The 25,688-nt window shown below is 42.4% G+C and overlaps 1 protein-coding gene across 1 annotated transcript; it reads left to right on the forward strand.

Annotated features, from left to right (window-relative positions):
* Positions 1-4,232: 4,232 nt before the first annotated feature.
* CLDN10 (claudin 10) lies at positions 4,233-24,484 on the forward strand. The gene is made up of 5 exons (XM_004012203.6): positions 4,233-4,489; positions 12,087-12,248; positions 12,337-12,418; positions 23,372-23,479; positions 24,136-24,484. Exons 1-5 carry the CDS (start codon positions 4,270-4,272, stop codon positions 24,257-24,259), a joined length of 696 nt encoding a protein of 231 aa, XP_004012252.1. The 5' UTR covers positions 4,233-4,269; the 3' UTR covers positions 24,260-24,484.
* The last annotated feature ends 1,204 nt before the right edge of the window (positions 24,485-25,688 follow it).

Raw genomic sequence — 25,688 nt, forward strand, 5'->3', positions numbered from 1 at the left:
CAGCTGAGTTGAATCTCAAGTAAAGAATTTCTGCAAATCTCTGGTTCAGTCGGCTAAACTGGTTTCACTCCCACTGAACAAGTGTGGGGTGGGGGAGTCCTCTATTTTTCCTTAACAACTATAATAATGCCAAATAAATAACTTCCGATGTTAAGTCTCAGCAGCTTAGTTCTCAAATGTGGAAAGGCTCAGAATATACTTCAGGCCATTTAATGTCTTTATGTCAAATTTATTATAAATTAGTACTATTCATATCAGAAAAGAACAATGCTTATTTTTTTGGAAAGGCCAAGTTAATGTTAATTAAGATGTTATTTTGAATAATTTGGAGAAGTAACTTTCTAACTGTATCACTTTTGTGTTTAAATTAAGAATGGTTTGTTATGACTAGTTACATAAAAAGTTCAGTAAACTGAATCCTAAAGAAAATAAGGAAGCATTTATCAGTTGCAAGGTACTCTGTAAACGGGTTTTCAGATTAACTGCAAAGGTTATTTGGGACTCTAGAATCTTAAAGTGAAATAGGTCATTTATCCATTACTTCCTTTAAAAAGACTCTCTTCAATCTGTCTTCCTTTTTTTGGACATTCTTAATTTGGATGATGTGGTTTCTTCTGACTAAACTGGTTTTGAAAAGCTTAAGATATAAGACATTTCTAAGTAAATACTTGATTCACTACATAATATTCTTTAGGTGTTAAGGAAAGTTAATATTTTTCATCCTTCGGTCAGGTACTTGTGGGCTCTAAGAAGTCACTCTTCATAGTTAATATGCAGTACACGCCAGCGAAGAGAAGTCTGGGGCTGTGAAACCTCACGGAACAGACAAAGGATAAAAGTAAAAGAAAATTAGTCAAGTCCACAGGCATAACGACCCTAGTCTGTTTCAGCTGGCAAAGGAACTAATAGCGCTGCCACACGGTTCGTAATTTATGGGTTGTTTGTGGTATTTTCAACCCTTTTGAAGCTGTGTGTTATGATCTCTATAGTAAAAGAGTATTTCTTTTTTCAACGTTTTCAACCAAGAAAAGTGAAGTGAAGTGAAGTCGCTCAGTCGTGTCCGACTCTGCAACCCGTGGACTGTCACCTACCAAGCTCCTCCGTCCATGGGATTCTCCAGGCAAGAATACTGGAGTGGGTTGCCATTTCCTTCTCCAGGGGGTCTTCCCGACCCAGGGATCGAACCTAGGTCTCCCACGTTGCAGGCAGACGCTTTAACCTCTGCACCACCAGGGAAGCCCAGAAATATTCTTTTTCTCTATAACACAAATCATCCAGTTTGCTAAATTGACTGTTTATATACATGAATCTCAACTGGTCAGAGCTGTGATGTCCAACCTGACTGTGCATTACAAGTTTTGGAAAAATCACTCCCAGAGGCACCCCCAGAGATTCTGGATTAAACGGTCTGGTGATGTAGCAGAGTCTTCCTTGGAGGTCCAAGCTAGAATTTAGAATTTGTTTCCTCCGAAAGCTATATTGCGATGATAGGTTTGTGGATATTTTAAGTACAGTTCACAAAACTACATTATTTGTTAAATAAATCTGTGGGGGCTAGTCTGAAGCACCAAATTATTCTTCACAGTTGTTTTTGTAAAACCATGTACCTGTGGTTCCAAATGATGGCATTCATAACCAATTTATTAATAAGGATCTTCATGAGTCTTTAAGGTCACAATACTAGACTTATTGTGTGTCAAAAGTATGTCAGGGTCTTGCAGAAAAAGAATCAACAATTTTAGTGAGAAACTACCATGAGGAAGACACAAGCAAACAAAGACACTCAAACAAGGCCAGGAAATAAAGTCCCAAACCAACATCTGTGCACATTTTACCTTTTGGAAAGTCCATAGGGAATGTTTTGGATTATGACTTCTTGTGTTGTCTGAACAGTAAATTGGATTAAAAGAAAGCAGATCATCCAGAAAGAAATATGACATAGAAATAATGATGTAAATATGCTGGAGGGTATGAAACCAGAAAATAAAATCATTTTGAAATGGCAAATCATACAAAAGAATAGAGGACACCTTGTTGTCAATACTCAAACTGGATCCCCATTTAGCTGGATCCCCCAGTAAACCCAACATTACACAGCAGGACAAGCTGGGACGAAGAGGAGCATAGTAGTGGAATCACGTCTGCATTCCGCCAGATAAACTGTCTTCACCAGTATTCCCATTCACACAAGCCATGAAATGATCAAGCACACACATACACACTTCCCAAGAGCTGCTGCATGGCCCAAAAGTAGGACTTAACTCATGTTTTCTCAGTGCAAATCACGGCAGTTGCATGGATGTTAAAGAGAGACAGATTTGGACTCAACAGAAACAAAAACTTGCTCAAAGGCTGTCAGTACAAAACAAAACCAGAGCACACACCTTGCCACGCGCTAAAACCTGAAGTTCTGAAGGTTAGAGCGTGAACTGAATATTATCTCTAGAAATACGATGATTGTGTTGAGTGTGGAGTATGTCCATACAATCTCCAATGGTCCTCCCAAATCTGTTCGGCTGTTTCTATAATTCAGTGCTCTCTCTTCTCCACAAACATCAAATCACTCTTAGTTTCATTCTATACTCGTATATTATTTTTTTTAAGTGACAAAGGGGAATTGAGAAATTCTTCACAATGAACCAAAGGGTCCTTGCATAAACATTGTGAAGCAGGCTTGTTGTTCAGTCACTTAGTCGTGTCTGACTCTCTGTGACCCCATGAACTGCAGCATGCCAGTCTTCCCTGTCCTTCATTATCTCCCTGAGTTTGCTCAAACTCATGTCCATTAAGTCAGTGATGCCATCCAACCATTTCATCCTCTGTCACCCCATTCTCTTCTGGCCTTCACTCTTTCCCAGCATCAGGGTCTTTTCCAATGAGCCAGCTCTTAGAATCGGGTGGCCAAAGTATTGAAGCTTCAGATCAGCACAAGTCCTTCCAATGAATATTCAGTGTTGATTTCCTTTAGGAAACAGGGTTAGCTAGCTTTATTATAGCACTGATTTAAAGGTTCATTCCAAGAACTTTGGACCTCCCAGGTGGCTCAGTGGTACAGAATCTGCCTGCCAATGCAGGAGACACAGGTACAAATCCCTATTTTGAGAAGATTCCTTGGAGGAGGAAATGCAACCCACTCCAGTATTCCTGCCTGGAAAATCCCATGGACAAAGGAAACTGGTTGCCCTACAATCCATGGGATTGGAAAGAGTCAGACACAAAAGAGCACCCTCGCACCAAGAGCTTTAAAGGGACAAATAATAAAGCCAGTCTTTGTTCTCTCATTTTTGCGCAAATGTGTGACCTCTGGAGCCAAAAGTACACCCTGATCTTTAAGTTTACTTTCAGACAGCAATGAAGGAATGAGTTTATCCCTCAGTTGGATGCTAAAGGTGGAGCTGGTTAAAAAAAAAAAAAAAAGTAAAACAAGATGCAGAGAAGTTGAAACAGACCATCATAGAAGAGACTCAGAAACGGGAACTGGAAGGAACCCACAGGAAAATGTCTTAAATGCATGTCCTACGTGTAGTGCATTGGTATCAGCAGGCCAGCGTTGTGACTGGCACAGTCACGATCAGGACTGTAAAGAAGGTCCCCTTGCAGCCTGGGCTCTGCACAGACCGCTGTCCTGAATTGAGGTCTGTGTCACCCACCTCCTTGCAATGACCTTCTGCATGCCGCCGGGCAAGGCTCAGAGCAAGGCTGACTTCGAGCCCAGAGCTGCAGTGATCGCTCCTTGACAAGCTGAACTGGGTCACCCAAAAGAGCGTGGCACGAAAACCTTTAGAGTTCAGCGGGCCAAGGGCTGCGTTAGCAGGCCGTGTCGGTTCCGGGCATCAAAAGCCTTCCTTTTTTTTTTTTTTGCTCTGCTTTTACAAGATACTCTGAACGCCAAGCTACTGCCAATGGGTAGAGCCGGGGAGGGGAAAGAGGGTGGATGCAGCAGATCGTCCACATTCGGCTGCCAATTTGTTCAACAGGAGAGCCTCTCTCCACGGCGCCTCGGCCCCGAGATGGCGAGCAGGGAGTGGGGAGCCGCAGGGACGCGCAGGGTCGCGTTGGGCCAGCAGGCTGGAGGGGAACCCGGGTAGCAGCTCCGCGCGAGCAGTTTCTGCTCCCCGAGGGCGCGTCCCGGGTCCACGCGCGCCCCCTAGCGCCGGGTCCGCGGGTGGGCGGGGCGACGGGGGCGGAGCCGCGGGGCCGGGCGTGCGGGGGTCGCTGTGCGGCCGCCGAGTGGGGAGCGCGAGAGCGAGCGCGGCGGCAGCGGGCGGCATGGCGAGCACGGCGTCGGAGATCATTGCCTTCATGGTCTCCATCTCCGGCTGGGTGCTGGTGTCCTCCACGCTGCCCACCGACTACTGGAAGGTGTCCACCATCGACGGCACGGTCATCACCACCGCTACCTATTGGGCCAACCTGTGGAAGACGTGCGTCACGGACTCCACGGGCGTCTCCAACTGCAAGGACTTTCCTTCCATGCTGGCGCTCGACGGTCTGCATCCCCCTAGCCCCCCAGCCCCAGACCCTTACTCTCTCCTCCTCTCCGCCCGCGGTTGGGCGCCCGCTGAGCCTCACGACCCCCGGCGGGACCCCCCCACCCCAGCCCCCCGCCGCCCGCCCCGGACTCCTTCCCAAGCCCGGCCGCGCTTTCCCTCTCGGTCCCTGGAGGAGCCGGGAAAGAGTCCCCGGTGCCCGTGGCCCGCCTTCCCCGGACATCTGTCCCGAGGGGGCGCCTGTTTGAGCCCGGATCCCCGGGGCGGGTGAAAGGGGACGCGCAGAACCGACCTGGGTGGGGTGGGCTCCTCTCAGGCGACTGGGATGGAGGGAAGCTGGTCTCCTGTCCTAGGAGTGGAGGACTGAGTTTTGGGACCCCGCCTTTCTCTTGAGAACTGTTGGGGCAGAGAGTCACGGAGAGGGGGCTTGCCCTCTCCAGCCAGCACTCCCAGAAGGGCTGGATTCTGATTTAAACGGACTCGTCAAAGCGAAATCTGCTTGTTCTGAACTCCTTGTAGCCGTTTCATTCGTGGTTTACAAAGTGGGCTGGGGGAAAGGAAACATACTTACTGCAGGGGCAACCCCCCTCCAAAAAAAAAAGAAAGAAACCGCTAAGTATCTGCAAATGGATCTGCTGGGCTTTAACTTTTGCTGTAAATTTTAGGAAAATGAATAGTTCTTGCTTGTGCTGCAGAGAGTAGCCGAATCCTGGCCACCCAGAATCTTGTGCGGGGGAAACTGACAAGTTCTGTGCGGCTCTCCTAAGTCCGCATCTGCTGCCAGTTGTTCATGAGACTGTTTTCTAGGCTGTTCTTGTTAGCTGCGCTGTATAAGGTATTGTATTAGAGCAACAGGTGTTCACAAAGAAAACTGGCTATTTTTAGTTTCAAGAGGAATGGTACCTGTCCAGGCGGTGACACTGATTGCTCAAGTTCTAGGCTCCTTTCTCCCAGGATTTCACAGCACATCATTCCTGGCAGAAACTTTAAGAGAGTCATTTACATGAGTTCTCGGTTTGAGGTGTTTTCTTTTTCTTTTATTACCGCACAGCAAGTCTTTGTTTGCGTAGCTGAGTAAATAACACACAAAATTTAATTCCCCTGAGATGGTGCTTGCCACGAAAAGCAAACTCTTGCTCAACGGAGGTATTTGGTGGAAACCCGGCCGAAGGGAATAGGTATCTGGTTTTAGATGAGTGACACCTGGGTCTGCCATCGTGGTGTGTAAAATAAGTAGCTTGGATGCCACTGATGGTCTGGAATGACTGTTGAATTTCCTGTGCCCTGCAGAGCACACATCCAGATAGATGTTTGAACAGGCAGGCTCGTTTCTGTGGTTTCCATTTAGGAATATGGATTGACAGTTGTTGTTCTAAACACGTTCGTTCTTCTCTTGTAACTGTCTGGTCACTGAGAGGCTGCCAGGCAGGTGCGCTTCCTTCTATGGGACAGTTGGGGGACAGAGGTGGCGATTGAGAAATAAATACATCATGAAAATGATTGGGTGTAGAATAGTGAAGCCCTCACCCTGTGTGTCTGAGGTGAGAATAGACATCATGGTCAAGATCTGGGGGCATGGGAACTTCGCTGATGGTCCGTGGACTAAGACTGAGCTCCCGATACAGGATGCCTAGGTTTGATCTCTGGTCAGGGAACTAGAACCCCCATGTCCCAACTAAGACCTAGGGCAGCCAACTAAAGGATTCCCAGGTGACTCAGTGGTAAAGAATCTGCTTGCCAATGCAGGACAAGCAAGAGACATGGGTTCAATCCATGGGTCAGGAAGATCCCCTGGAGAAGGAAATGGGAGCCCACTCCAGTATTCTTGCTGGTAAAAATCCCCTGGACAGAGGAGCTTGGTAGGCTGCAGTCCCTGAGGTCGCAAAGAGTCGGACACGACTGAGCCACTGAACACACATACAGGCACACATACGAATAAAGAAATAAATTTTTTTAGAAAGATTTGGGGGCCAGAGAGGTAGTGAGGAGGAAGAAGAGCATAGCTTTCAACCATCCAGCTCTAAAGAAGAGGCGTGACATTTGTATACAACTCCGCTCACAAAATGGCCTTCCACGTGTGCTGTTGTGTCTAGAAAATGACTTTACAAAACATAAATGACATCACCGCTTGTTCTGCCTTGTTTTCAAGTTAATAACATAGCTTTCCAAGTCAGTACCTATAGAAATGACTCTTTAACGACTGCATGAATACTGTTAAATAAACTGGTTTATTTAACGACTTACCCACTGTTGGACGTCGGGTAAAGCCTTCCTAGGTTTTCACTGTCGTTAGTGCTTTACGGAAAACCTTTCTGTTTGCTTCTTTGTGCGTATGTGTGCTTCTGTAGTGTAAATACTGAGAAGTAGTATTGTCAGAGCAGCCTTCATTTTATTCGTCAGTTTATACTGCCACATTAATTCCACCTAGAGTATGAGAATTCCCGTTTCTCTCTACATTCTCACCACTAAGTTTCCCATCCAGTTTAATGGGCAGCAGCCTATCACGTTATTCTTCTAGTTGGCATTTCCCTGATTACTGGGATTTTGACCATCTTATCATATACTTATTGACCACTTTTTTTCCTTTTATGAGTTGCTTGTCTGTATCTTGTGCCCATGGTTCGGTTATTTCCTCTTGGTTTAAATGATTTTTTTTTTTTTTTTTTAGATTATAGATGTGGGTCTTTGATTTGTTAGATATGTTGCAATCTCAGCCCATTGCTTGTCTTTTAAATGTGGGTGTCTTTTCTCATACAAAACATTGAAATGTATCCTATAATCCAGTGTATCAGTCTCATCGTGCTGGCTCAGCTTCTTGTGGCTTAAGAGGCCATTGCCTATCCCAAAGTGATCATTTACTTTTCATTATCTCCCAGGATAATATTTGAAGGGGGGAGTTCAGCCACGCAGCTACATTTTTCCCTGTAGAGAGAAGTCAGTTCCCCCCACTTACAAGTGGAGCTTCCCAGAACAGGCCCCTTTGCTTGTTGATGCTCTGCAGTGAGCTTTCGGGGCAGCCGCATGTGGTTGGATGCTGGCCCTCAGTCAGGTCCTGCCCATAGCACGGTCCGCTTGGACTTCTTGATATTGCATTTGAAGTGAAGGGAGAAAGCTACCTTATCAGGGGGTGTTGTGGCCGCAGCCCTGAGTAAGCCAACCCTCCCCTTAACCCAGGCAGAAAAATCCAAGGGAGAGAGAAGGCTCACAGTGCTTCCCAGTCTCATCTTAGGTGGAAGAACGTGTCTCTTGGACACAGAGGATGGGGTCATTATTCTGAATTTCCTGTATGAGGTCAAAGCTCTGATTCCTCATTGTCAAGAGGTATTATTGTTATCCCAGTTTTCCCTATAAGGAAGAAGCTAAATGTACAGATTGAATGTAATGCCATGTTAAGATTCCAACTCTAATTTCTGCCTAGAATCAATCTTAGGGTTAGAGACAGGAAGCTTTGATGTATTTCTTACCACTCACCAGACACTTAGTTCATATTATTCCTCCTGTGAAGTAAGTGCTGTTCTCCCTGGGTTTTACGGATGAGAAAGCAGGCTTGGAGAGATTAGGGAATGTAGTCAAGGATACACAGCAGTTAAAGAGAGGAACCGGAGCTGAAATTCAGAGTTCGTGTTTGCCCCTCATACCATCCTTCTCACAAAGGATCTGCTAAAAGCGCATTCTTTTTTTTTTCTTTCTTCCTTCAATCAACAACTAGCAAGAGTGCTGCTAGGAAATTGTCTCCACCAAGTGGATATTTTTATTTCTGCTAGTTGGAAAATAAGGTATGTGTGGAAAACATTTAACTTTTACGGGACACCTTGAAGGTTTCCTCCAATGGAATTCATTCAGGTCATGGTATTTTACTAATTGAAAAACTCACGGTTGAACGAGCTGGTGATTTCTGTTTATTGCTAACCCATATTCCTTTCAAAGCACCACTTGAACTACAGCTGGGAAGCATTTTAAGCTATGCTTTAGGGTTTTTTTTTTTCAGTTTATGCTGTCTATTTTTGTTAGTGGGAATGTTTGTCATTTTTTCCAAGGAAGTTAACTATAAATTATACTTCAGAGAACTTCTGAGCAAATATGTTCATGCCTCAGCACTTTAATGTGTTAATTAGCTATTAACGGTGTCAGTAAATTAGACCTGTCAAAAATAATAGCCTCCTTGACTAGGTTTTTACCACCACTTCACTTGAGGGTGTTACTTATAAATTTTGACCTCCGGAACTGTTAAAAAGCAAGGTTGTAGAAGTCTGCTTTGCAAAAGATAAACTCTGAAAGAGTTTGTGGGAAGTCACCCAAGGCTTGAGTCTGTGGGTGTTTTAAGAACCAGTAGCCCCTAATTTACAGACCTCGAGCCTACCAACAACTGCGTTCCATTTATGGCTGGCAGTGGAGTTTATCCCAGGAACTCCAGACCCTGCAGTGCCTTCCTTTGTGCGTGTGCTGTGTGTGCTTAATCGCTCAGTCATGTCCCGACTCTTTGCAACCTCGTGGCTCCACTGTCCTTGGGATTTTTCATGCAAGAATACTGGAGTGAGTTACCACTCCCATCTCCAGGGGATCTTCCCCACCCAGGGATCAAACCCCCATCTCCAACATTGTGGGCAGATTCTTTACTGTCTGAGCCACCAGGGAAACCCTTTATGCATGTGATGAGTTAGCAACTTATTGCTATTCTTCTCATGGTAGGCAGAGTTACCTTCCCCTCCACATCAGGGTTCTGGTTGGTTCTGATGAAGGACTGACATCATCAGAATCTGCTCTCTCTCTATCTCTTCTCTTGTGCCAAGAGAGCAGAGCCAGTCTTTCTGTAGGTATCAGAGCTGAGACAGGAGAACCGAGTGAGAAATTCAGAAAAAAATAGTATGAGTAATGGTTAAAGTTTAAAGCCTACTGTTATTTTCCCCAGTCATATTAAGGGGTGAATGCACCAGCTTGGGATTCGGACCACTGTGTACCATCTGGGAAAATGCATTCCACATTCTGAGTGATCAAATTGTAGACTTAACCGTTTGCACAGCTTGTGTATTTTCTGTACATAAAGTCTGTGAGATTACTAAGGTAAATGCAAATTATGGTGGATGATAAGGTTTTCTAGAATAGTTTTTTTTTTTTTTTTAACATTATAATAGAGGTTATGGGCTTCCCAGGTGGCACTAGTGGTAAAGAATCAGCCTGCCAGTACAGGAGATGCAAAGATGTGGGTTCAATCCCTGGGTCAGGAAGATCCTCTGGAGAAGGGAATGGCAACCCATTCTAGTATTCTTGCCTGGAGAATCTCATGGACAGAGGAGCCTGGTGGGCTATAGTCCATGGGGTCACAAAGAGCTGGACATAACAGAGAGGCTGTTAGTACTACTAAGTCACACGTACACTTTCTAGTCTGTTTAAGATTGCAGTAAGAATCAGCTAAAACATCTCAAAACCATAGGTTGAAACAAATGTCAAAAATTTTTTTGAAACCACACTGTCCCAGTAGCTCTGGTGCTAAGTGATGAGCTAGTTGCGGTTTCTCTGGAGGACTCTCTTTAACCTTGCAAAGGGGAGGGAGGTCGGAAGGGGGTTCAGGATGGGGAACACATGTACAGCTGTGGTGGATTCATGTCAGTATATGGCAAAACCACTACAATATTGTAAAGTAATTAGCCTCCAATTAAAATAAATTTATATTAAAAAAAAAAACAAAAAAAAACCTTGCAAGGAACTAACAGGCTTCCTCCCCCTGTGCTTCTGCCACTCCCTGGGTTTGGCTGGGGGACTTGAGGATTGCAGCTTAAAATGGAGCTGAGTTAGCATTCCGCAGCAAACACACAGATCACCCTTGCAGCACTATTACTACCAAAATAAGCCTCCCTTATCCTGTTTTGCAAGAAATAAGTTTCTCTTACTGGGTTTTTTTTGTTTTTGTTTTTGTTTTTTTTTGACAGCCTCACCATCAGTAAAATTATTTTCTGTCTGGAAACAGTTCACACTATAAAATGGAAGATCGTTGTCCTTGCTTTTCTGCATTTGTGGTGGTGTTCAGTTGCTAAGTCAGGTCTGGCTCTTTGCGACCCCATGGCTTGCAGCACGCCAGGCTCCTCTGTCCTCCACTGTCTCCCAGTATTTGCTCAAACTCATGTCCATTGAGTTGGTGATGCATCCTAACCATCTCATCCTCTGTTGTCTCCTCCTCCTCCTCTTGCCTTTAATCTTTCCCAGCATCAGAATCTTTTCCAATGAGTCACCTCTTCGCATCAGGTGGCCAAAGCTTCAGTTTCAGCAACGGTCCTTCTATTGAATATTCAGAACTGATTTTCTTTAGGATTGACTGTGGTTTGCATTTGTAGAGGCCTAAATTTGTTCAATTAATTAGAACATCTTCTGGATACTTTTCAAAATGGATCCTGGGGATAGGAATAAAACTTAAAATTTTATTTTTTGACCAAGAGACATGGCCTGGAGGCCACCTTCCAGCATTATTCCCTGAATATATGATTGTTGTAGCCTTAGAATTATTACTTATGCGATTATCATAGCCTTTGCCTGAACACAGTAGGAAATGACTTGGTGTATCTTGGCACTTATGAGTTTTTTCAAATTAAAAAGTTCAGTTCCAACTGTAAACCCGATAGATATTATGTTCATTTGTTCAACAAATATTTACTTACACTGGTGTGTCATCACTGTTTCAGAATATAGCACTGTTTCAGGCTGAAGTATACATAATGACATTTTTTTAATGTATTCATTTATATCCTATTAATTTCAAATTTGTTAATGTCTGGACAAAAGCCAGTCTGAAGTTTACCATCATCCTGGCTGCGCAAATAAGAATATATGACTAAGAAAATGAGTGGTGTAGGAGGAATGTTCAAAGAAACCAACAGAGCAAGCTTTTAGGATACTTGGAAAGCATCCATTTGTATGCAGTTAATTTCATAATTATAAAATATTCTTCTAGGAACTAACCAATGCTTATTTAAACCCAGTGTTATTGTATGTGCCCTGAAAATTTTTTAAAAGGTCATGAAAATACATCTTGATTTAGATTCCTCATGGTTCATGATGATATTTCAGTTGGTCTCATTTATAATCTTTCACTAATATTAGAAGATGTGAATCTTTGGGAGCTCTGCTCAGTTATAAGGTTTTCAATGTCAAAATCATCAAAACATCTGTTTTAAAGGTCTGATGTGCAAAGGAGTAAGAGGGTTGAGAGAGCGGCGGATGAGGTTTCTCAGGGTGAAAGGCAGTGTCATGCGGATTTTGTAGTCAGATCTGGATGGGATTCATTCCAGCCTCTTACTCACTCATCCCTGGCATATCACGTGGCTCTTATGTGTCTCGGTTTCCTCACCTGTGACTGTGGAATAATAACACTCAGAGATGTAGCCTGAGGATCCTGCATATGCCAGACTGAAAAGTGTGCCACAGGGATTAACTTTCTTTCCATTCTTGCCTGTTTTAACACGTGTTTTAACCATTTTTCGGTCTTTTTTTTTTTTTTTTTTTTTTCAGAAAACAGAAAATCATTCAGGAGGACAATGTAAAATGTGTTTCTCCCTGGACAGCCACATGTTTTATGCTAATGTAAATGCCCTACTCTAATTGCAGGTTACATCCAGGCGTGTAGAGGACTTATGATTGCCGCTGTCAGCCTGGGCTTTTTTGCTTCCATATTCGCCCTGATTGGCATGAAATGTACCAAAGTCGGAGGCTCAGATAAAGCCAAAGCTAAAATTGCTTGTTTGGCTGGGATTGTATTCATACTGTCAGGTAAATAGTAACTTTCTTCCAAACAAGGGGCTTCAGGATGTTAATGAAACACCCAGAGTCATAGTCCTTTCCTTCTGATGCTCTTTAGGGCTGTGCTCAATGACCGGGTGTTCCCTGTATGCAAACAAAATCACAACAGAATTCTTTGATCCCCTCTTCGTGGAGCAAAAGTAAGTATTCTTCTTAAGTCTGTATGCTTATGGCTTACAGGAAATGGATTTAAAATCATCTTCTAAATTAAGGTACCTAAATTTCCTCTATGGCTTATGAAAGTGGGGTATACTGATAGAGGCTATTTGATGACATCATTTAAGAGCAAACGGTGTATGTGCTACATTGGCAAAAGATGCACTGAATCACTGCGTTACTGTTACAAATGTCTTGTAACATACTTGTCTGTACATAGCTCAAGGCTTAGGATTTAGAACGCTAAAGCTCGTCTACTATACATTGTAAAACTGAAGTCAAATGGGGGAAAGTGAAAGAGAGGTGTAAAATGGGGAGGAAAGAAGGAGAAAGTGTGATAACTGAAAATTAAGTGCTTGCCTTGATTGCTGTCCATCCAAAATGGTACTTGCCAGCTTTTAGGCTGTGGGCCAGTTTCCATCGCAGTCATTGAGATGAAAACGAGACTGGGGTTCTGAAGATTAGAAATGATTAAATGATAGTGAATAAAATATTATTTTTCATTTTTAATCAGCCTTTTCCATTTGTTCTGTTGACTATGGCCTTAACAAGTTCTACCTAATAAACCTTTGTAAAGAAACTGTACATGATGCAGGGTCTTTAAAAAAAATTCTCTGAGAGTGGCACAGACACCCAGATGTGACCAGTTTCAGCTGCGGGTGAATGCTTTGGCACTTACAGACCAGTTCTCTTGTTGCTGTTGGTTTTTAACTGTGGCCTGTTGCTTTTTATAGTTTCCCTAGGCTTATTTCTTTGCTTTGGAAAAAACCCAAGGAATACCAAATTAGAAATCATAATAGATCAAACAGTTTGTCTTCCGTGAGAATATTCCCATAGATTCCTGTAGAAAACTGCTCACGTATGCATGTGTACCGCTATCAACCAGGCTGCGGATTTTCTTTCAGTCTTCAGATGAAATACTATAGAATTTTAAAGGAGTAATTACTAAAATGTCTGATCAGGATCCATTACTTTTTTCTGGTGGATTTAGGAATCTTTAGGAAATGATTTTTCTAGTAGTGTCTCTTGTGTAGTTCATGCATAAATAGTAAATGCTTATATAATGAAATATAATGAAAGTAATAGAAAACACATGTTAGGCCCCTACCATTGACCAAGCAGAGCATTGCAAATATTATTTTATTATTTTACTCTTACAATAGCCTCTAGTAGAAGAGAAGGAGACAAAAATTAGGAAAATCAATTAGCTGAAAATTGGCTATCAACACGAAGTAAACTGATTCTGTAGGTTTTAAAGTATTTAATCTCTATTCTAGGGGAGAGGACTTCCCAAGCTGGCATTTCCTAGAATTTAGTGATCGGAGCCTCTGATGTAGTTTGTGCATGAACTCGGAGAGGAATATGTTGGAGAATTGCTGCCAAAGGCAGAGCCAGCCCTAGGGGGACTGGGGTGAGGTCACCCCTCCAGGGCTGTTCTGATTATTTCCTTGGTGTCTTCACTGATGTTCATGAGAGTAGGTTCCTTGAGATCAGAAAACACTTGTATATCATCTCTTATTTGCTCAGCACGGTGCTTGGTTAAGTGAAATCCTGATCTGCAGAGCTAGTCCTCTCGGGATTAGTAGAAAAGCCTTCTGTTATCTCAGCAGACTGGGGAAGCCTCTGCGAAGATGGAGAGAGAAGGCCAGCTCATCCTCCTCTCCCATCTGTATCATGCATTCATCTTCCTAGAGCAGCATCTCTCCCTGCAGCCCTAGATGGCTCAGCTGGGCACAGGGATGTGTGTGTTTAGCAGTGAGGAACAGGTGTTTGCCACATGCTCTAGTTTAAATTTCTGGTGACAGTTCATGGCCTAATATGTGGACTATCTTGGAAAATGTCTCGTGCACTTGAGAAGAATGTTTATGCTGTTGTTGGTTGGTATTCTCTGTATATGTCTGTTAGATCTCATTAGTTTATTGTGTTAAGTCCTCTATTTCCTTATCTTCTGGCTGGTTGGTCTGTTCATTACTGTGAGTGAGATATTGAAATCTCCAACTATGATAATAGAACTGTTTATTCTTTTTTTCCATTCTTTCAGTTTTTGCTTCATAGATATTCTGTCATTATGTGCATAAATGTTTATGGTTGATATATCTCTTGCTGTATTAAATCTTTCATTAATATAAATAAATAAATAAATTTCTGGTGAGCGAATACCTGCCCTAAGATGCACTGAAAAACAGTGAGCCGCAGAACCTTATTTTGTTGCTGTTGTTTTTCTTAAGGATTCTCTACCATGTAAACTGAATCTTTGTGGATTTCCAAGACTCACCTTGGTTGCTTACGTTAGACACACACGACTAAGCTCATCCACAGAGTTCCCACCACATTCCTACTATGTGCAGGAAACTCAGGAGGTGCTTTATTGATAAGGGAACAAAATGAGTGGCTTCTGATGTTTCATTGGGGTGAAGATTGTGGCAGCTGCACCGCAAACAGTATCAGGCTTTGTATTCAGTGGCTGATTATTTCCGAAACCCTTTCTTTCCCACAACTTATCTGGGAAGATTTTTCTTCCTGCCTACAATCATTTGATTGCAATTGCAACCTTTAAAGAGTTTCACCTGGCTCTGGTTGTGTTCTGCCATTTCCCCATTCCCCCCCCCCTTTTGTTTTGCTTCCTTGCTTTTATTCAAGTTGTGGTTATGTTTTACGGCTCTAGGATGGACTCCTGCAAAGCCTTGAAAACTGTTTCTCAATGCTTCCCTTTGGGCTGTTTCAAACCAACTTCCTCCTTTTTATTAAAGCAAAATCTACCAAATTGAAACAAAATCTATCCTCCTGAAAGCTCATGGTCATAAGCACCCCTTAGTATGATTCACCCTATCATTTTGTTGAAATATACATTATTCTCACCATCTGTTGTCCAAACCAGTATCTTCCTGAGTGTCTTGCTTTGTTTTTTCTTAAATAGACGGTTCCAAAGAATTGATTGGCATAAAGAAACTTCAAATCATGCAAAGTTAGAGTATTAAACCAATTTCCTTAATTGAGAAAACAGAACATCTGATCTTAGATTTATTCTCTTTCAGTCAATGAGATCTATCAGTAACATTTTGGCCCAGATATTCATGGTTTGGGTCTTATCATACTCAAGACTTTTTAATGTCAGAGTTTTTGAAACCACAGAGTTACTTACCTTTAGCATGCTTCATTCCTGGAATACAGTTAGTTTGTTCTTTAGTATCTAAGTTTTACTAAGGTAAAATCTTTTCAGTGTTGTGGTTATTTAGTAGTTTAGAAATAAACAGCTGTCTGCTTCCTGGTAAATTCTCTCATTCCTGTTACCTATCAAGTTAAATGCACAGCAGACATAAGAAATATGTTTCTAGATTAGACACATTTTCCCAGGTGAACTTGAAAGGACAATCGATCTCACTAGGTGGCCTTGCCAAGATATTTAACTTCTCTACTCTGTCCTTATTATAATTTAATAAATTATAGATGTTTGTTTACTTAAACTTGTTCCAATCATGAGGTTATTTGGAGAATGAATTAATGCTGGTAAGAGGGTCATAGAGTCTCAGGTAAGGGATTCCATAGCAGTGCCAAGTGTTAAGAACAAACCGGAATTTGACTGTTAAATATTAAGAAGGATTCACTTTGTTCTGTGGTAGGACTGACCACTTGAGATCATCAGAATTGCTCTGATGCCTTTTTCATGCTGGCAGAACTTAATATACTTAGAAATCAAATGTTTGGCAACTGCGTTTTGTTTTCACTGACCAGTATACGAAGCCACGACTTCCAGTTTGCCATGCTTCCTGGTGACTCAGCTTTTACCACCACCCCTTTCCCTCTCCTTTTCACATCCCGGCCCACCTCTGTGTATCCTGCCGGAATTGCATTCTGCGTGAGGTGCCCACCAGGGTGCTCCCTTTGCTCTTGGTGCTTCTGTTACAATCCCACTGGGCAGTGGCACTTGCCTGTTGGTCCATCTTCCAAACGAGACCAGGAGTATCTTGAAGCGAAGACCACATCTTGCTGATTTGGGCATCTCTTGTATCTAGTCCATACTCTAATATTTATAGCAAGGAAGATTAGTAAGCAATGGTGTATAGCTGTCTGTCTGTCTGCATCTCTCTTAGGGTGGAAAGACTGAGCATGCTTGGGAAGATTTGGTTTAAGGGATAGGGGAGGGGAGACCTCAAGAATGAGAGCCCTGGAGCCAGGCTGCCTGGGAGAGAACCGCAGCTCTGCCATCTTTTAGTGCTGTAGCCTTGAAGAAATTACTTGTCCTTTCTTGTGTCCTGTGTTCCTCATCTGTAAAATGGGGAGAATGAGAACTATGGGTTTATCATGAGGATTAAATGAGATAGTACATTTCAGCTGTTTAGACTGGTGCCTAGAGTAGGCACTCAGTGAACGCTATTCTTTTAAATGGGACTGACCCTTAAGCAGAGGCTGTTACGTAGCAGTTTATTTATTTTCCATTTCCTAAATTTGAGAATTCTCCACGAAGTTTCCATATGCAAGTAGATGCTTATTTAAATTATCCCTTTCTACTTGAGCCATGGTTTGGGAGGTGCCTGCCACTATTTCGTGGCCCTTTGGGAAGCTCTGGCCAGGAAATTTTGTGGTGTCTTGCAGATCACTGAGTAAGCTGTTAACTAACATGAATTGCATAAGGGAGAGGAGAATTTAGCAGCCTTGGGAGATACATGGATTGGTGGTCACTAAACAGCCTGCTTCTGGTACCTGGGACCCCAAAAGAATGTGGGGTATTTGGGGGAAAGGTGTGCTTGTAGATAATGCCTGTAGAATGCTTGTTCATATAAAATCCACCCATGTGGTGATATAGAGCTTGGATTATATAAGTGTTAGTTGCTCAGTCATGTCCAACTCTTTGCGACCCCATGGACTCGGGCTTACCAGGCTCTTCTGTCCATGGAATTCTCCAGGCAAGAGTACTGGAGTGGATTGCCATTTCCTCCTCCAAGGATTATATAAGCCTTTGAGTTAAGTTTCTTTTGGATGGTAACATTTAAAAGATCAGTATACCAATGGAATTCAATTTTTAAAAGTTAACATTGATAATATATGGATGTACTTCCTAAACTTGGAACTTTTAAAACATATTTAGTTGTTTTAAGGTAACGGCAATGTTTTGGCTGCTACCACCCTTGATTAACATAAGGAGTAGGGCAGTATGTTTGGAAAAAAGTCCATCCTTGAGGTCAAAAGACTTGGCTTCTAGCTCTGCAACCTCTAGCAAGCTCACTTTTCTCTGGGGATCTTAAAAGGATGAAGTTTTTTTTCTTTTGTTAAACAGTTTATGTTTTGTTTACGGAGGCGCTGCAGTTTCTTTTTTCAAGTCCAGCAAGCCCTGATTTTAATTACTACCCTCACCTCTTTTTGTGCTGGGTGAAAAGACAGCCAGAGGGAATTCTGAAAAAAAATTCCATACCCTAGAGCCACTGAGAAGGCAATGAGCTGGGGAGAGAGGGAAAACTCACATCTTTCTGAAATGACAAGCCCAAAACATTGCACTGATTGTATCTTTTCTTATCGATCCCATCTTTTCCTTAGCTAAGGTGAAAAGGGAGAAAGAGTGATGGCTAAGAGCTTGGGATTGGCTTATGGTATCCTTTGCTATGCAAAAGCTTTTAATTAAGCCCCATTTCTTTTTTTTTGTTTGTTTTTATTTTATTACTCTGGGAGGTGGGTCAAAAAGGTTGAGATTAACTGATTGACTTTGCTATTCAGCAGAAACTAACACAACATCATAAAGCAACTAGGTGTGTTAGTAGCTCAGTCATGTCTGACTCTTTGTGACCCTGTGGACTGTAGCTTACCACCAGGCTCTTAAAGCGACTATACTCCAATAAACATTAATTAAAAAAAAAAAAAAAGAGCTCGAGGATTGGAATCGGTTATGGGTTTTAAATCCTGGTTCTACTATTTACTTAGCTGAGGTATGGGGAGGCAAGTAATTTAAACTCACTCAGGTTCAGTTTTCTCTGACGGTAAGAAGAACTCTCAGAATTGAAGATCAAATATGATAATACATGCCAAAATACTTAACACAAAAACAAAATCCTGCTACAGTGATCTGACGGTAGCTGTTGTTATGGTGGACTCTTACTTGGACCACATCTATACATATTTGGGAGAACATGTAATGTTTACTTTGCAAACACATGTTCTTCTGCTTCTGTTGTTAGGCTTCATTGTCCTTTAATTATTTGTTTAATGTCTGACCATCGCCTCTAGACTGTAAGGTCCTTGAGAACAGCACTGTGTTCTCTCATTCACCCTGAAACACATGATTTGAACAATATCTAGCTTGTCACTGCTCTGATGGTGTCACCTACCATCAGAGGTAGGTGACAGGGTAGGTGGGATACACGTGCTCCCTGTAGATGGCAGATCAAATGATAACAGGGCTTTGGGTGCAGGAAAGACAGAGATAAGAGGTGTTCCTCAGTCTGTTCCCTAAGGATTACTGTGCATGTTACTAGGCTAAAATAGGAGGTGAGTATGGAATGCATCAGAATTTAGACTACTGAGTGTGGTTCTAGCCCAGGCTCTCTCGTTAGGAAATGAACAGTAGCCTGGAGTGCTAGCACAGCCAGGTGAATAAGAATTAACTTCATCTAGTAATTCAAGGTATATTTTAATGCCTTAGATCATTATGGTTCTTTTTTGGGGAAACTCTGGTCATTAATCTGTGCTTTACTTTCTCTCTATAGAAAGAAAAATGTTCTCTATTGCTTGTTTACTAGATTCACAATTATATACATGAATTCAGGTCATAAGGCTGCTTTTATGAGTCCTTTCCATTGAACAGAATGTGTGAGACATAATCCAAGAACAACATTCTGATCTGTAAAACAGAGATCAGTCCTCAGCCTGTCGATCCTGCATCTGTCTGGTGCTAAGCAGACTGGTAGCCTTTCCGAATAATGAATAAATTTTGGCGATTGTAACAGCTCAATAAAGACTGGGAAAGCTGGTCTAGGGCCAGGAAGATGTTGTTAACAGAAGACAGACCTGCAGCAGATCATCTGAAATTTGGATAATCTCCTGAGGCGCTGAAGTCAGCTTTTCAGTTTTACCAAAAGTGAAAAAAGATTTCCAGGCAGAGATGGAGTTTCCCAGTGAATGTCAGAGGAGGAGTGGCCCAGAACAAACCTGAATGGATGTTACGTGGCTCACCCTCAGTCCTGTCTTTCAAAAACACTTCCATTTTTGCCAGATCACGCACACTGATGGGTGTGAATTCAAGCCACTGTTGAATAAGTCTGCTGTACGTGTCTTTCAACAGAAGGAAGAAGAAAAAGTCTCTAAGAGAACCACATCACAGAATCCCTCACATCCAATTATTAGAAGCTATTGGTATAGATGTGGAATCTCTTTTAACACTTTAGCTTTAAAATGGTTCTATTTATTAAATATTTGACTCTGACAGAATTCATAAAATGCTCAAAAGGAAATGATACTCTCCTTGGAATAGAGTCTATGTTTAGTGACTTCAAGAAAATCTAAAAATATGTTTAAAAACAGAAGTTCCATGACCAGGGATTGAACCCGTGAACCTGCAGTGAAAGGTCAGAATCCTAACCACTGGACCTCCAGGGAATTCCCAAACCAATTTTTAATATAAGCCACACTGGTGACTCTTAAATCCCTCCAGAAAGTTTCAGTTTGCTTAAATGAATATACAGACATAGTTCCCAACATCTGAGCTGTGTGGGTAGTTATTCTCTGATTTCTCCCCAGTTGTATGTTCTTTTTAAATGAATTCACAGTGCTGAGTTATGATTTGAGTTCTACCAACCTATGCCCTAAGGGACCACTATCAATTATTAGAGACTTATTTTTAACCATGATCCCGGCACTGGCATCCTGTTTTAGAAAGCTAAATGTTTAAAGAAAAATCTCAGACTGTTTTTTCCAGGAGTATTTACACTGAAAGTTAATATACTAATACATAGTTTCAGGAGAGAAGACAGCCTAAGCTCTAAGGAGAAAAGTAAAGAAAAATAGAAAGTATTGTTAAATTGTAATCCTATAATAATGTCCTCCATGTCGAAATGTTCAGTGTGCTCATCCTTTAGTTGTCTTTGCAGTAATAGCATGACAATGGATGGACTGGATGCCAGCTTACTGTAGAAATTGCAGATATTTTAAAGAGGTCCATTGACCAGTACCTACAACTTGGCAGGCCCTCTGCTCGTTTTATTTGTATAATGTCATCCAAACATTGTACAAGAAGGGCCTATTGTGGGAATCCAGGATATCCTTTGTAGATGTATAACATATTCAATGAAGGTATCTTTTATAAAACTACAGGTTAACACTCTTGATCTGGCCAGCTCTTTTCACCTGGACACTTCACTGTCCAGTCCTCTTTCAAGCTGGTTTTTGCAGACACGGAAGGCTTTTTCCCCACTTACACTGACCTTCTGTTTCTGCCACTGCCTCAGATTGGAGCAGTTTAAGAAGTTTCTCGGTTCCCAGAGCCTAATCAGTGCTTTAGTGCAGGATGGGGTGTTTATAAGCTCTTCCTTTAGCTCTCACCTTGATTCCCCAGGTAAAGCAATGCAAGAGTGAAAAAGAAGGGATCACGAGGCAGTGTGTATTATGTAACAACGGCAGCCCACTCTGGTACTCTTGCCTGGAGAATCCCATGGACAGAGGAACCTGGCTGGCTACAGTCCATGGGGTCACAAAGAGTCGGACACCACTAAAGCGACTTAGCCTGCATGCACACACCAAGTTGTAGTGTGTATTATATAATTCACCTCTTCCCAGTTGCAAATGGAAGCTGTGAAATTAACAGAAAAGCCAGATCCTGGAATTGGGCAAGTAGACCACCAGGCCCTTGTCTTGTGTAAAGGCTGCTTCCTGCTCCCACTGGCTGGCGGCTAGGACCACACTGTCACACCACCACCGCTGCCTGCCCCTGCATAGTGACCCAGCACGCCGAAAAGGATGAGACAAAGCTCAGGACAGGCACAGGCCACGCATGCCAGATGCTGTCCACAGTGTGGGGAGGCCTTGATACCTAAGCCTGACCCGGCACCAGGTCCAGGGTGGGTAGCCTGACCTCGACCCCAACTTTTCCCTCCTAGTCTCGACTTCCTTTCATTCTCAGCCCTTCTGCAGATTCTGTATGATCAAAACAGACCCTTCCCCCTCTGACTTCATTTAACACTGAAAAGCACCATTAGGTAGGGAATATCATCCATTTGTTTTCACCTTGTGATAGAGGTCTGTGAGCTAAAAGTCTGAGATTCATTTATCAAAAAACAAACAAACCCTAATTCTTCAGGAAAAGGACAGGCAGACATGAGAACACCACAACCCCTGAGATTTTGGTATACTTTCCTCGTTCTGTATTTGTTTCTCCATACATATATATATCTCCCCTGAAAGGATATCCTCCAGCCCTCCACGTGACTTCCTTTGTTGTTCTCGGTAGTGCTGTTTGTTGTATGGTGACCTCTCCAGGGCAAGGGCTGTCTTATTTACCTTTGCATCTGTTCTAGTCATCAGTGGTATACTATGGCCTGCCATCAAGGAGAGGCTTCATAGCAGGCTGTCACTAAATGATACTTTTTTATTCATCTCTCACTGGACTGTAGTGATAAGCATGATGAGGCTGTATCTATTGTGGACACTGTAGAGGAAGAAAAATGATTTTTTCCTCTACTCTCCTAGGCTCTCTGCTGAGAAGAAAGATAGATTCATAAGAGAAAACTGGAGTTTATTTATATGTGCATTGCCCCTACACAAGAGAGTACCCAGTGGCATGTAATTCAAAGGGTGGCTAGAACTTGGTCTTATATAGCATCTTAACAAAAGAACAGTACATCTGTAGAGAAGTGACAACACAAAGGAAAAGGACTTTGAGCTTCTAGAGGCACTAATTATGGGAAGGCACTTGAGGAGGGATAATCCTAAAGGAAATCAGTCCTGAATATTCATTGGAAGGACTGATGTTGAGGCTGAAACTCCAATATACTTTGGCCACCTGATGCGAAGAACTGACTCAATGGAAAAGACCCTGAGGCTAGCAAAGATTAAAGGCAGGAGAAGGGGACAACAGAGGATGAGAGGTTGGATGAAATCGCCAACTTGATGGACATAAGTTTGAGCAAGCTCCAGGAGTTGGTGATGGACAGGGAAGCCTGGAATGTTGCAGTCCATGGGGTCGCAAAGAGTCAGTCACAATTGAGTGACTTACCTGAATGTAAGGAGGGAACTAATGAAAAATGCAAATTAGTGAAGTTTGTTAATGTAGATTGCTCCGGTGCCACTTGTGGGCTAAGCAGGGTGTTCAGTGTGTCTGAGAATTAACTTCTTCCGGTAGTGAGGGGATGGGGACAGTTCTACACATTTATGCCCTGCTTTTAGGCAAACAGGGAGAAGGCAGAGAGCTTTCCTGTTTCTTCTCAGTTGCTTTTGGTCCCTTGTGCCAAAGTGGCATAGTTGGGGTGGCATGTTCTGTCACCCTTTGGCACCTTGCACATGACTGCACACAGTAGATGCTTAACCACTTACTGAGTTGAACCAGAATAAAAGCAGAGGCAACTTTCCTTTTTCCATCTAAAACCTGCCTAAATAATTTACCCTGCACAACAGGATAAATAGATGGAAATGTTTGGGCTTCAGGCAGAGCCCAGAGGCAATGTGCTAGCAGAGCCAGTAGGCCTCACCTTGAGTCCACGGCTTCTGCTTTACCCAAAGGCATCCTGATGCCTTCAGCTTCCTTTCAGCTTCCTTTTGGGAAGTTGGGAAGATACAATTGAGTGAAGGCTATAAAAACACTTTGAAAAAGTATAAAGCATTCTTTACAAATATTGCTTCCTGTATAAGCTCCCATAGCAAGTGTATTATAAGCATTTAGTAAGTGTTGGCTAGTAGTGTTAAATGCTGTTTACTCCCCCAATCAGTAAGCTTTAACACTTGTGTGCTACTCTTCACAGGTATGAGTTAGGAGCTGCTCTGTTTATTGGATGGGCAGGAGCCTCACTCTGCATAATTGGTGGTGTCATATTTTGCTTTTCAATATCTGACAACAGCAAAGCACCCAGGTATGAAAAGAGACAAAAATGACCTGTTAAAAAGTACAATACTATTCTAAATTGTTATATGTGGGATAAATTATAGGTAGTTCTTATGATTCTTAGAAACTTCAAACACCCAGAATTGGGAAAGGTTAAGAATATATAGTAAATATAACATTTAATATGGTAAAATTATATTGAATAGAATATAGATAATTATAGTTAATTTAAAAAGCAGAGCTTGTGTTGATATAGGACAGAAACCAACACAATATTGTAAAGCAATTATCCTTCAATTAAAAATTTTTTTTTGCTTCTAAGTAGAAATTTTGTCTAACTTTAGGGGTATATTCTTCACTTTGGCCTCACAATTTTCACATAAGTGGAAATTGCTGATTAAGGTCATCACAGTCTCCCAAGATTCCAGGAAGAAAAGTTTTATGTAAGTTTGAAGGAGAATAAGTGAACAAACTAAGAAGCCATGAGTTTCTTCTGAGATCCTCTTAGTCACACTAGCTGTTCTGAAATGACACTGAACGATTTCTTGGGCTGAGAAGGAAGAAAACTAAACATAATCAGGGAAAGATGACTTAATTGTGACAGAAACGGGGGGATGTGGTTTCTTCCCATTTTTGTTTGTCCTACGTGTGAAAGACCATCTGCCAAACCGTTTTGCCTTTCAGAATGGGATACACGTACAATGGGGCCACATCTGTCATGTCTTCTCGGACCAAGTATCACGGCAGAGAAGCAGATCTCAAAACCTCAAATCCTTCAAAACAGTTTGACAAAAACGCTTACGTCTAAAAAGAGAGTTGCCTTCAAGCTGTGTCTTGAGCTTGTTCTAAACGTGAACTGTTCACAAAATGATGCCATCAAGGCCCTCCTATAATTAACACTCAAACTATTTTTAAAATATGAATTTGAAGAATTTGTTGATTCTTGGATGTAAATGTTCTTCTATAGTTACATACTAATCACTTTCTGTTGTGGCTTTCTATAAAAAAAAAAATAAACAGGCTATTTACAAGATTTGTATATATCTTATACATCTGTGTTTAACACCAAAGATTCCAGCAGTGTTCGTAATGTAGCCTTCTTAATCACCTAGACCTTGCAGTATTTGTCCCCATTTTTTATGTGTTTGTTCCTTCATATATTAAACAGAGTGTATTAAGGAGTCATGATTTGTAAACAGTATGGGGGTGATCTGAGACTGTTCCTCAGATGTCTGGGTTGAATGGACATGTACTGGCTGGGTAGAGCCGATTGCTAGCTGCTGACACCTGTCTGTCACCACTGTGCTTCTCAACGGCTGCTCCAGGAAGGGCTCACGGGGCCAAGATGCTACTGCCCACTACCCAGCCGGTCCTCCTTAAATACCTCCTCCTCCGGTATAGAGAGCAGATCTGGATACGCTGGTCATGGCCGACTCTGAGGCTGACAGAGGAGGGCCTGGAGCCGCACGGTCCCTGCCTCACTCAGAAACAATGGACCGAGTTCCTGAGGACCTGTCGCTCAGGCTGTGTGTGGGGAACCAACTGGCAATGGAGAGACAGCATTTTCTTCAAGACATGTAAGTTCCTCCAGGGATCTCTGACCAAAGACAATGTTTTATTTCTCAAGCCAGCCCTTTCATCTCATATCCACAGGGCAGTAGTTACCTCAGCCTGTGTCTGCCTATCACTGCTCTAAACGCTCTGTGTGCCCTCAGTCACTGCAGCCTCATAGCCACCCTCTGAGGTAAGTACTGTAGGACCCTGAACTGACAGAGGATGAAATGAAAGCAGAGAAGCTGAAGCGACTTGCCACAGCAAGTGACAAGACCTCAAGGACTTTGAACTGAGGCAGTCTAGGGTGAAGTATATACAGTCTCAGGCTGTGGCTACGAATCGCTTAGCCATGTCTTCTGTGACTCAGGTACCCAACAATACCAGTCACAGTGTGGGTGACCGTGATATCTTCCTCAAGCCTGAAGGACTTAAAAAGGAAAAATCACATTGCTTGGAGGTGCTCAATGAAAAGAAAATGGACGAGTTTATTACTGATACAGTAAACTTTTTTTTTTTCCAGACTATGATAGTACTTAAATACCTTTTCCGGGGATACAAATGAACTGGAAACCACTGAGGGAGGCTGGGTACTATAAGCAATGTGGGCACAGGGTTTGGTGAATGTGTGTTTAAAACAAATTTTTAAATTTTTAGAGCTGTACCGGTGAAGAAAATATTTTGAC

This window comes from Ovis aries, chromosome 10 (assembly GCF_016772045.2).
Source record: "Ovis aries strain OAR_USU_Benz2616 breed Rambouillet chromosome 10, ARS-UI_Ramb_v3.0, whole genome shotgun sequence".
NCBI lineage: Eukaryota > Metazoa > Chordata > Mammalia > Artiodactyla > Bovidae > Ovis > Ovis aries.

Coding starts and splice junctions, on each gene's coding strand:
- CLDN10 (XM_004012203.6), top strand. CDS start 4,270: ATGGCGAGCACGGCGTCGGAGATCATTGCCTTCATGGTCTCCATCTCC. Junction 4,490..12,086: donor TTCCATGCTGGCGCTCGACG/GTCTGCATCCCC, acceptor CTCTAATTGCAG/GTTACATCCAGGCGTGTAGA. Junction 12,419..23,371: donor CCCCTCTTCGTGGAGCAAAA/GTAAGTATTCTT, acceptor TACTCTTCACAG/GTATGAGTTAGGAGCTGCTC.